Source organism: Onychostoma macrolepis, chromosome 08, assembly GCF_012432095.1.
Source record: "Onychostoma macrolepis isolate SWU-2019 chromosome 08, ASM1243209v1, whole genome shotgun sequence".
Taxonomy (NCBI): Eukaryota; Metazoa; Chordata; class Actinopteri; order Cypriniformes; family Cyprinidae; genus Onychostoma; species Onychostoma macrolepis.
Window position 1 is genome coordinate 16,766,028 of NC_081162.1, and position 13,045 is coordinate 16,779,072.

General features: G+C 36.3%; 1 protein-coding gene across 8 annotated transcripts in view; it reads left to right on the plus strand.

Annotated features, from left to right (window-relative positions):
* The window catches only part of LOC131545256 (IQ motif and SEC7 domain-containing protein 2), a 108,780-nt gene extending 100,295 nt beyond the window's left edge, over positions 1–8,485 (plus strand). For 2 of the 8 annotated variants that reach the window (XR_009272377.1, XR_009272383.1), the window contains 6 exons: positions 5–85; positions 878–1,011; positions 2,323–2,362; positions 5,163–5,258; positions 5,734–5,820; positions 6,324–7,130. Coding sequence is in view for 1 of the 8 variants with exons in the window: in XM_058783910.1 (XP_058639893.1) it covers positions 5–26 (22 nt within the window). In the remaining 7 variants the exon portion in view is untranslated. Of the gene's footprint in view, positions 1–4; positions 1,929–2,322; positions 2,363–5,162; positions 5,259–5,733; positions 5,821–6,323; positions 7,135–8,290 lie in introns of those variants that run through there. The other 6 variants (XR_009272379.1, XR_009272378.1, XR_009272382.1 and 3 more) reach the window with 6 other exon arrangements.
* Positions 8,486–13,045: the final 4,560 nt, after the last annotated feature.

Consider the following 13,045-nt stretch of genomic DNA (forward strand, 5'->3'; position numbering starts at 1 on the left):
TCAGGCCCGGCTGCTGTTTTAATTGAGGTCCAACCCAGGAAAAGGGATCAGAGACGCTGCAGCATCCAGCCGTGAGAAAGTCAAGGTTTGATCGCTGATGAATGGAGCCTCTGATGTCTGTGTGCTTTTAGTCAGCTTTGAATTTCCTCCGAGATGCACACTCAGGGAAGTTAGTTTAATGTTTTTGGCTTTAAAACTTCACATATGATGATGCAAATCAGATATATTGTTATACAGATAATGTTGAAACAACACTTGAAACAAGCATCCAGCAGCACGGTGTGACGGGATTAAATTTACAGATCCCACCGTGTCTGAATAATATCATCAAAGAGATGATCTGCCTAACGTGAACTCCCTGGTGCCTCCGCCAAAGTCGTAGACTAAGACATGAATTATTAAATAAAAGATGCAATAAACAAATGTTTACTTTCCGCCACTCCGTATTCCCCTGAGAGATGCTTTCCTTCACACTCTGATTCTATTATTAGAGAGCTTGTTTCCTTCATTTACATATAACAGCGCTCTCTAGGCGCAAACATGCACGTCATGCTATTTGAAGTGCTTTAAAACATGTTGCTTGAGTCTGTAACTAGTGCCTGCTGCGACTGTAGACTTGAGTATTTCCGTTCCATCATTAATTATGATCACAATTTCAATGCGGATGTGCTTAGATGTTCATTAGCTGTTATTATAACTGCAAGTCTATGGATGCTGGTGCCATACCTAATTTCATATTCCCTCTCCACAGCATGTTGTATTTGACACCTGCATGTTTTTATCTTCATAAGCGCTCTATGACTGTGTCATCAGTGTTTTCCTTGTCCTCTATAAAGTGAGGCTGTAATCCCACCTCTCATTTGCACTCACTTCGCAGATAAGAGCCTGTCGTTCACAGATCACATCAAACCAGCCCTCTTCCTTTCTTCCCGGAATTCCAGCTGCGTGTTCATGGCAGAAAATGAATGCGAGAGTGCACCTGTCAGATCATGTCTCTCTCGCACTACTGAGGTGAGCTCAGCTCTTTCTCCAAACAGTATGTCAGTCTGCAAGGACTGTTCTTGACAGACGGATGATTGAAAGGGGTGAAGGGGAAGTATCTGATCTTCAGCAGGGATATGAATTGAACGCTGCCCTACATCTGCCCAGCTTCCGAGAGAAATCCAGATTCAACAGAGCCTCGGAATATAAAAGAAAGCTTTAAAGTGCGTATTAGTCCACTGCTAATGATGTTCCCTTATGTTTCTGCTCCTCACGTCTGGAGATTTGGGATGTAATCCAGCTTGCTTGAGCGTTTGAAGATGAATGAAGTGGAGCTGTGCGTTTCCAAAGAGAAAAACAAAGTCATTCAGTCTGATGGTGGGATGGTGAATCTGAAAAATCCGTTCGAGAATGTCTCAAGGCTCTGCTGGAGCGGCGCCAGCCCAGCGCACGTACATGTGTGTCTGCAGAGAGAGGAAAAGCTGCTGGGTTGGAGGAAACGTGGGGATCGGCACCACTGCACAAGCAGGAGCCCATTACAGCTTTACAGCAGGCCCCTCCTCTCCCAGCAATACCAGCCAATATTCACCAGCCAGCTCTCTCTCTCTCTCTCTCTCTCTCTCTCTTGCTCGCTCAGCCTCTCTCTTATACTTATAGGCGATAGCTTCACCCTCCCACCTTCCTTTCCTGCTTCCCTCATATCTTATTTCCCTGCCCCTCTTCGCTGTCTCTCTCTCTTTCTCTCTGTCACCTGCACTGGAAGCAGCTCTGCACTTGGGGTCTTTGTTGCCTGTTGTGAAAAGGGCTGAAGATGTTGTCAGTCTCTGGCTGTCAGCACACAAACAGAATTTATGACCACATAGACCAAGGAGCTTTGAGAAGCGTGACTCTCTTGTGGCCATTCTTTTCGCCTTAACGCTTGCAACCATACTGCAATAGGACAATAGGTGTGCTATATAATCACAAGAGTCACAATATAGTGCATCACTGAGTGCCTTACTGCTTGTATAATAAAAAGCAATGTTATTCATTATAAAAATGCATGAAAATTTTAAATAATTACTGCATTCATAATAAAAAGCAATGCTATTCATAATAAAATACATACATGCATACATACATATATATATATATATATATATATATATATATATATATAAAATAAATGTATTGAAGTGAAGTTGCTAAACCTAATTAAAAAAGGTTTAGACTTAAAGAAATGAATAGTACTTTTTGGAAAACTACTTTTGTACAATGGCATGAAAACAAATAATATATATATATATATATATATATATATATATATATGTATATGTATTTTTAAATATGGTTTCATTCTAGATGGAGGAGCAGGTAGCATCATAGGTGCAGACACATTGAGGTAATGCCACAATCTAATAATAACTGAATATTGTTTAACCACTCTCTTACTGGATGCTTTTGATTGTATGTGACATGGAATTGCTGCATTTTGTTTTATTTTATTTTATCATTTCATTTTATTCCACTAGAAGTTATGGTTCTTGTAAACAGTAACAGAATATTTTATTTTAAGTTTTTTCTCCTTCTACTGGAAGATATAGTCCTTGACATGTAAACAATAACAGATAGTTTTCTCTATGGGTTATTATATACACAGGTGTTAGGTAAACAGGTGTTTGGCATCATAGACATTACTATATTGTATATTTTTGCACATTTTGAGCACTGTAATGATAAATTGGCCTGTAGGACTGGATCTATTTGTTTTATAATTTACAGTAAGCAATGATAAATCAATATTTAACAAGTGCAGTGTAAAATGATGTACCTGCTAGAGTCTAATGCTACTAAGGGGAATCATTATTGACCTGTAGCACCAGCGGTGTGTTCTGGGTAAGCCATGACATGTTAGTTATTAGGTGTGATGAGGTCCCTGTGCGTATTGCTGATAACCTGTTATCTCAAGCTGTCCCTCTGACTCCTCACTGCGCCATGGGTAGTCATGCAAAACCAGAGCTGCCTTTTAAAAGAGTTTATTTGATTTTGTGAGGTACTGATTTATTTAGAGAACAGGGATTACCACACTAAATCAATATAAACCAGCCTACAAAACCCTACTGTGACGTTTTCTCTGGCTTTATTATTACAGTCGCATGTCATTCATGGCTCTCTTTCTTTTTATTATTTATAACGCAGACTCTGGTTCATAATGATGAAATTTTGCATTGCATATTGCATTTCCCTCTCTCTCTCTATATGTGTGTGTGTGTGTGTGTGTGTGTATGTGTATATGCATGTATGTACAGTCATGGCAAAAAATATCGGCACCCTTGGTAAATATGATCAAAGAAGGCTGTGAAAATTAATCTGCGTTGTTAATCCTTTTGATCTTTCATTTAAAAAATTCACAAAAATCTAACTTTTCATTGGATAATAAGAATTTAAAATGGGGGGAAATATCATTATGAAATAAATGTTTTTCTCAAATACACGTTGGACACAATTATTGGCACTCCTAGAAATTCTTATGAGTAAAATATCTCTGAAGTATATTCCCATTCATATTCACAATTTTGAGCACTCCAGGGTGATTATGAACATGAAATTATCCAGGCATGGCTTCCTGTTTCACAGAAATATAAATAGGAGGGAAAACAAAGCCCAAATTCCCTTACTCATCCTTCACAATGAGAAAAACCAAAGAATATATTTCTGATGTGCAGCAAAAGATAATTGAGCTTCACAAATTAGTGAAGTGGCTTTAAGAAAAGAGCTAGAGCAGTGAAAATTATCATTTCCACCATCAGGGCAATAATTAAGAATTTCCAATCATAAAATCATTTACAATAATTTCCAAAACATAAAATGTTACGAAACTGTCTGGAAGAGGACGTGTGTCTATATCGTCCTAATGCATGGTGAGAAGGAGAGTTTGAGTGGCTAAAGACTCTCCAAGGACCACAGCTGGAGAATTGCAGAAAATAGTTGAGTCTCGGGGTCAGAAAATTTTTAAAAAAATGGTCAAACAGCACCTACATCACCACATGTTGTTTGGGAGGGTTTCAAGAAAAATTCTCCTAGCTCATCCAAAAACAAACTCCAGCATATTCAGTTATCAGACACGACTGGAACTTCAAATGGGACTGGCTTCTATGATCAGATGAAAGTAAAAAATTAGCTTTTTAGCAGCAAACACTCAAGATGGGTTTGGTGCACACAGGGATAAAATGTACCCCATGTGTACAATGAAATATACTGCTGTATTTATGATGTTGTGGGCCTATATTTCTGCTGGAGGTCCTGGACATGGTACAATGGATTCTATCAAATACCAACAGATAAAAAAATCAATAAGTGACTGACTCTGTTAGAAATCTTATAATGGGCCATGGTTGGATCTTCCAACCGTACAATAATCCAAACACAAACCTCAAAAACAACACAAAAATGGGTCACTGAGCACAAAACCATGCTTCTGCTGGCCATTCCAGTCTTCTGACCTGAACCCTATAGAAAATGAGTGGTGAACTGAAGAGAAGAAGCACCAACATGCAGCTGGGAATCTAAAGGGTCTGGAGTGATTCTGAATGAAGGAATGGTCTCTGATCTCTTGTCAGGTGTTCTCTAACCTTATCAGGCATTATAGGAGAAAATTTAGAGCTGTTAAACTGGCGAATGGAGATTTCAAAAAGTATTGAATAAAAGGGTGCCGTTAATTGTGGCCAATGTGTATTTGAGAAAAACATTTATTTCATAATGATATTTCCCCCCATTTTAAATTCTTATTATCCAATGAAAGGTTAGATTTTTGTGAATTTTTTAAATAAAAGATCAAAAGGATTAACAATTCAGATTAATTTTCACAGCCTTCTTTGATCATATTTACCAAGGGTGCCGATATTTTTGGCCATGACTGTATGTACACAGATTGTGCACCATTCAGACATGAATTGAATATGCCTTTTAAATTCCAATTAAATTTAACTGAATATGGATTGATGAAGCAAACAGAATACAGAACTGTAAATCGAATTAGAATTTAAGGAAGTAGAATCAAATGGAATAGAATTTAAATAAACTCATATAACTGCTTTAAGTGTAGTTTTTAGTAATGCATTTTGTTTATATATTAAGATTCTTAATATTGTATATTTGCCATTACAAGGATTGTCACTGTCCTCCTCTGTTCTTTCTCTTAGACTATGCTTCTGTGTCTTGAAGACAAACCTGGCAGCTGTGATTATCCTTGCTGACACAGGATAGACCTGTCCAGTGCATCTTTGGGAATCAGACAAGTAGGTTTATTTTAATACACTCCACTGCCCTTTGACACACAACAAAATAACATGCTGTTGACTGACATTTATCAGTTCACATGGAAATACATCTCACACTGAGATCCACCTCACAGCTCTACATGCAGAGCTCAGTGTTGTCATATGTATGCTGTATAAATAAAATCAAACAATATATAATTTTATACAATTATATATATTTTGTATGTGTATGTATATACATATATATATTTTATATATTTTATATATATATATATATATATATATATATATATATATATTTATTTTATTTATATATTTTATATATATATATATATATATATATATTTATTTATTTTATTTTTTTTTCAATACAGACAATGAAAATCTCACTAGAGGATAGTTTTTTTTATGTATTTCTTGAGTTGACATTTATTATGGCTAATTGCATTTAATACCATAAACTCAAATTTAATAGTATAACAATTCAATTTAGGAACACAAAGACAAAGCATAAAAGATGGCAAGATAAAAAGGACAGGAAAAAAAGATGGGGGAGATAAGGAGAAACCGAGTGACTGAGGTCAGTCTACAGTGATTACAAATTCAATATGTAATATATTTTCTATTTTCATCCAATAAATATGATTTTGTTGTGAAGGACATGAACAGCCGAAAATCAAAGAAAGTGGGGGAGGAAGGGAGATGCATTCAGGGGAAAGCTGGCTATTGTGTATGCATTCTGTATCCCGACGCCAGCCACAATCATATCGCCCTGTGACATCCTATGAGTTCTTTCTGCACCTTGAATAACATGCAATGGGCTGATCTCACGACATTAGCATGCATTATACTAAGAGAAAGAGAGAGAGTGACTGGAGGGAATGAAAGTGCAACATGAATTTTAACAATATGCTCATTACTTATTTATACCTCTGGAAGGAAAGATAGAGAAACAGATTTCATATCTGTTACTGGTACTTTCTCGTTCTCTCTGCCTTTGCAACTTTTCTGTTTGTTTGTTGCCCTCACTGTGACCTTGTGGTGTTTTTATGGTCGCCTTTGCTGTTTATGAACCCTTTACAGAATTTCGATCTCCACATCATGAATAAAACAGTCAGAATTCTCTGGAGAAGAGCCTGCTGTAAACTGTTGGAAAAAGGTGATGTGCCAACATGTTGCTTTTGAATTCAATTGCTCGTTTGCTCAGATATCCAGCTGGTTCCTAAGAGCCTTGTTAGGGAGATCATTTTCCCATTTAACATCTCTCACAATTATACCTGAGCCATTTGGAAAGCATGCATCTCGCAAGCCTGAAAGCCTCAAATAAAAGGAAGCCCAGAGGTAGAAAGAAGAAGAAAAGAGAGAGAGGTTGACAGAGAGATGTGTGTGTACCGCAGAGACCCTCCATAAATGACATGTTACAGGACTTCAGATAGTGAGAGATTTGACAAGCAATTATAGAAGCCAAACAAGCTCAGTGCTTTCAGAAGAGCAACAGAGAGAATAATACAGAGATGGTACAGGAGCAGTTATTGAAGTCTGAGAGACAACGATAAGAGGTCAGCGTTGGTGGGATCTGCAGCGGAAGAGGAGAAATTACACACTTCAGGAGTGCAGCGTTATGGATTACTGCCTCAAGGATGGGAAGGCACCTGTTTCTGTCTCTATAATTAAAGGCATAGTTCAGGCAAAAATGAAAAATCTACCATTGTCAGATCACTCTCATGTTGCTCAGAACCCATATGACTTTATTTCTGGTCTGTACTGATCTTTCTTCGGTAACTGAGGCTTTTAGGCTTCAGAAATCATACTTTTAAAGAAGCAACCAATATAATTTGTTTTAATGAGAGCGAATAAATAATGCCAGAATTTAAAATGTAATATTCCACACATTTAAATACAACAATTACATTGTTTTTTTAATGTGTTTGGCTCTTGAAATATGGCAATGTTTTACACACTATCATTCAAAAGTTTAAACTTATTTCAGTATTTTTGGAACAGGTCTGTTATGCTATATTAATTTGTTTAAAAAATCTTGTAAAATCAGCAATGTTGTGAAATATTACAATTTAAAATAACTGCTTTCTATTTTAGTATATTTCAAAATTCCTGTTATGTTCATTTTCAGTGTCACATAATCCTTCAGAAATCAATGTAATATACTGATTTGGTGATCAAGAAACGTTTCTTATTATCAATACTGAAAACAGTTGTGCTGCTCAATATTTTTGTCGAAACATTGATACATTTTTTTCAAGATTCTTTGATGAATAGAAAGTTTAAAACAGCATTTGAAGTAGAAATAATATAAATATTTTTAATGTCTTTTTTAAAATTTATTAAAGTGTTAATTTTTTTTTTTTTTTTTTTTTTTTTTTTAATCTTACTGACTTCAAACTTTTGATCGGTAATGAAGTGTTTTAATAAAACATGAATGTTCCATTTCAATATGTAAAGTATGTTTCTGTACAAAGCTTGTGAAGGTTAAGGTTCACAACTCAACATCCTTAATGAAGAGTTGTGATAAAATACACAGTTGTCATACATGAATCCACAGGGTCCCCGCAAACCCATGGGAGATGTTGTTGAGAAAATTCATTAACTCATTCAAATCTCATGTAAATTCATTATGCTTCCAGCAATGAGAAAATATGGAGCCCTGTTGTGAAGAAAATTCCACAGCAATCTTAATGAAAACTCAGCCTTTCTCTATCTCAGAGGGGGAGGAGATTCTCCAGAAAATAGCCTGAGGATAAATCTCCTGCAAGCACACTCCAGTTAACATACAAGAGTTTATCAATTTAAGTTGCAATAAATTTAGCCAGCAAAGCAAAAAAGTGAAATAGATTGGATTTCACATTCAGTTCATAGTTACGTGGCTTAACTGAACTTATAATTAGAAGGCCCACAGCTCAAACTTATTCTAAAACTGAAAGATCTGGTTGGCCTTGGAATTAAGTGATATAGAGATAAATATGCTCACAATTCATCTGAATTTTTCGCCGCTCATGTTAATATTTCTTACTATTTCTCCATGAGAAACGCAGGCGCAGACATAACTCAAGCCTGTGGCAGAACTCCGCTGAAGATTTATATCCAAGGGAGAGGTCAGTCGATGGAGAGGAAGAGGATCTTTAACATATCACAACCTGCAACAAAGACATCACAGTTTACAAGTTATTATTCTATATGAAGATTCATTCAACTACCAGATACAATCTTAAATTTGATGCTTGTAGATATTGACCAGTCTTCATCAGCACAACACAATCACATTGCTTTATATAAAATATCTGTTCCTCTCATCGGTTTTTAGGGGGAGGGGGGGGGGGGGGGGATGGGATACATGTAGGAGCCTGGAGGTATGTGAAATGGACAAGATGGAGAATGGATTGGGGGAGGATGGAGGAGAATGGGGGAGGAGGAACGTGGCGAACCAAATGTGTAATTGTGGTTTGTGGCTCAACCTAATATTCTTTAGGGACAGATTGATCCGTAAAGTGTTTAGTCTCCCTGTGGATTACGCTTTGTCCATTTAAACACAATTATTAGGTGAGTTTGCAATTAAAATATTGTAGAATTAATGAGAATTTATGCAGATTTCATGTGTATTGGTTTCTTTTCTGCAGTATTGTACAAATTTATAGAGCAAAGTTGGATCACTTGTGTGCTACATCTCAAATCAACAGAGACCTTTTGACCCAGACAGATATGATCAATTCCAGCTCTCCTCTATTATTGAGCCAAACTGCTCGTAAATAAGGGCACCTCTCGTCTCTCTGGAGGGCAGAGAGGCAATAAGCAGAACTCCGTCGGCCACCCCCAGGGCTTTAAGCAACGTCCTCCCTCCAAGGGCGGCACAGCACAGTTCATTTAATTACCCAGCATGCCCAATACATTCCCATCTCACATCTGTATGAGGCAAACTCGTCCCACTGGCTGGCAAACACATTGGTATGTAATTAATTTTTCACTCTGCTCAGCTGATGTGTCATTCACGTCACGTTAGGCTCTCGCATGCAGTCCAGATTGCGGAGGTTTAGGATGGAGCTGCGATTCAGGGCCTAATTCATCAAGGCCTGTACCTGTCTCATATGGGTCATAGTGGGGGAAGGGTACGTGGGTTTAGCTGCTGGAAACGAACCTTAGCTCAATTCCCCAGATGTATATATCGGCAGAACAGCAAGGAAAGAGTTGGTCCAGGCAAGCTGAATTTAAAAGTTGCAGATTAAAGAAATAGTTCACCCAAAAAATTTAAATCTGCTTGAAATTTAGTCACCCTTGGGCCACTCAAGATGTAGACGAGTTTGTTTCTTCATCGGAACAGGTTTGGAGAAATGTAGCATTGTGTCACTTCAGATTCACTTGAGTTCAAACAGCTGATAAAAACATCACAATAATCCACAAGTAATCCACATGACTCCAGTCCATCAATTAACATCTTGTGAAGTGAAAAGCTACATATTTGTAATAAACAAATTCATCAAGATGTTGGTAACACTTTACAATAAGGTTCATTAGTTAATGTATTAACTAACATGAACTAACCATGAGCAATACATTTGTTACTGTATTTACTAATCTTCGCTAACGTTAGTTAATAAAAATACAGATGTTCACTGTTAGTTCATGTTAGTTCACAGTGCATTACCTAATGTTAACAAGATTTTAATAATGTATTATTAAATGTTGAAATTAACATTAACAAAGATTAATAAACGCTGTATAAGTGCAGTTCATTATTAGTTCATGTTAACTAATGTAGTTAACTAATGAACCTTATTGTAAAGTGTTACCAAGATGTTTTTAAATTCAATACGTTGCTTCTGGTTAAAACACCATTAGCAATATTATGATAGAAGTCTCTGTATTCAATGGTATTCTGATGGTGTTTTAGCCAGAAGAGGAGTCTTCTATAATATTGCTTTCTCCAGTGAAAAATAGTCTTGTCTGTATCAGGAGAGAAATATGCGCAGATCAAACACTGTATAAGTAGAAAAATAAGTAAAAACATACTGTGTTTTTGGAGTTAAACTGTACAGAGCTGTGGACCTCGAGGAACTGAGTTCAAGACCAATGCTTTAATGTAAACTGATGGATTTTAAGCAGACAAAAATGATTGAAGAAAGTCCTGCATACTTCACAAGAGTTTTTTCGTTTTTTTATTTATTGGCTATTTATTATCTTTTTTACACAGAATAACAAATGCACAGATTACAAACTGGCACAAGATAAAATTCCACAATATTATTATTCCAATTAACAAACCACCAACCAATTAGCCTACATATACTATAAAGAAAAGAAAATACCAAGCAATAAAATAAAACTAGAACAAAAAAAATAAAAAATACAAGTGGAAATGAAAGTGGAAACATTTTTCCACATTAAAAAAATAAGACGTCTAGCTGATAACATTGTAAAGGCCAAAGCCTTTTGCAGTGAGAAGTGTGACATCCAGCGCACAGCAGCTGTAACTACACTTTCTCAGCTGGAGGGTATAGTTGGTGTCTAATTGCTTCATCATTTTGTGCAATTAGAACTATATCTTGACTTGGTTTGACTGCTCTTTCTGATTGTTTGTTTATTGACAGAATAACAAATAGATTATGGGGCGTTGCTCATCAGCATTTATGGAGAGATTTTTATTTTCTGAGGTGAGTGAAATGCACCACACCATCTTCTTCTCATTGTTCCTGTGCATTCTGCCGTGATCACCATCTGAATTCCCTCAGTTATATTCACATATGACTTAATCAACTAGCCTATTAGGCCTATTTGATCCCTACGTGACTTGCATCTAACCACCCAACTGATTTTCATCAAAATCTAATTGTCATGAATCTTTGCATTTTATGACGTTGCTTTCAACTGACAGTGCACCCAATGACATTTACAATTACAAAAGGTTTCCAGTGAGTGAGAGACAGCAGTCTCATATATAGGAACTAAATTTAGACTGAGCTTGTCAAGTGTCATATGAACAATTACCATGGAAACAAGTGTCACTGTGTGTCTCACAGTGAGAGTCACAGTACAACCCTAAATCAACCATAGCAGGAGACACACCGCCTCAAAACAACAAACCATAAAAATGCTTTTAATTGTGTGAGTGTAAATAATTGATCAAAGAAATTGCTCGGTGAAAAGATTTAAAAGAATTACATGGTGCGTGACTGAACAAGCATATTATTCTGTTTAGCGCCTGCAGTATATTTATTTAAAGAACTTTATTTTATAGCCTATCCTTTTATTTTATAGGCCATTTCTCTAGCCTGTTTGCTTTCATTGTGTGAATTAATCATTTTCAGGTCGACTTTTTACAGCAGTTTTTATTAGAAAATACCCCACCAAAAACTATATTTAGTGATACTAATAATAATAGCTAAATGTAGCCAATTAATAAATATGGTAATACATACATTTTCTTTTCTTTTTTGGATACCACGTGAACCAGCTGTTGCTATTGTTACGTCCTCAGGCGACCGTGATTTCTGTTTGCAAGTACCTATTTATCGCTTGCGTGAAAATATCAGTTCAGACTGATGTAACTTTGAAACAATCGGAACTGAAAATGTAATGTTATATAGGCCTACTTACACACGTGGTCAGAATTGTTGGTACCCTTGGTAAATATGATCAAAGGCGGCTGTAAAAATAAATGTGCATTGTTAATCCTTTTGATCTTTTATTTTTTCAAAATCACAAAAATCTAAGCTTTCATTGGATAATAAGAATTTAAAATGGGGGGAAATATCATTATGAAATAAATGTTTTTTCTCAAATACATGTTGGACACAATTATTGGTACCCCTAGAAATTCTTATGAGTAAAATGTATCTGAAATATATTCCTATTCATATTCACAATTTTGAGCACACCAGCTTGATTATGAACATGAAATTATCCAGCCATGGCTTCCTGTTTCACAGAAATATAAATAGGAGGGAAAACAAAACAAAGGCCAAATTCCCTTAATCATCCTTCACAATGAGAAAAACCAAAGAATAGCCTATATTTCTGATGTGCAGCAAAAGATAATTGAGCTTCACAAATTAGTGAAGTGGCTTTAAGAAAAGAGCTAGAGCTAGATTCCCATTTCCACCATCAGGGCAATAATTAAGAATTTCCAATCAACAGAAAATGTTATGAATCTGCCTGGAAGAGGACGTGTGTCTATATCGTCCTAATGCACGGTGAGAAGGAGAGTTTGAGTGGCCAAAGACTCTTCAAGGATCACAGATGGAGAATTGCAGAAAAAGTGTTTCGGGGTCAGAAAACCTTTTAAAAAATGATCAAACAGCACCTGCATCACCACATGTTGTTTGGGAGGGCTTCAAGAAAAAAGAAAATGCTTTCACCAAAAAACAATCTACAGCATATTCAGTTATCAGACACAACTGGAACTTCAAATGGGACTGGCTTCTATGGTTAGATGTAACTAAAAATTTAGCTTTTTAGCAGCAAACACTCAAGATGGGTTTGGTGAACACAGGGATAAAAAGTACCCCATGTGTACAATGAAATATACTGCTGTATTTTTGATGTTGTGGGCCTATATTTCTGCTGGAGGTCCTGGATATCTTGTTTAGATACATGGCATCATGGATTCTATCAAATACCAACAGATAAAAAATCAAAAAATGACTGACTCTGTTAGAAATCTGTTAGAAATTCCAACCGGACAATAATCCAAAAACAAACCTCAAAATCAACACAAAAATGGGTCACTGAGCACAAAACAAAGCTTCTGCTGGCCATTCCAGTCCTCTGACCTGAACCCTATAGAAAATGAGTGGTGA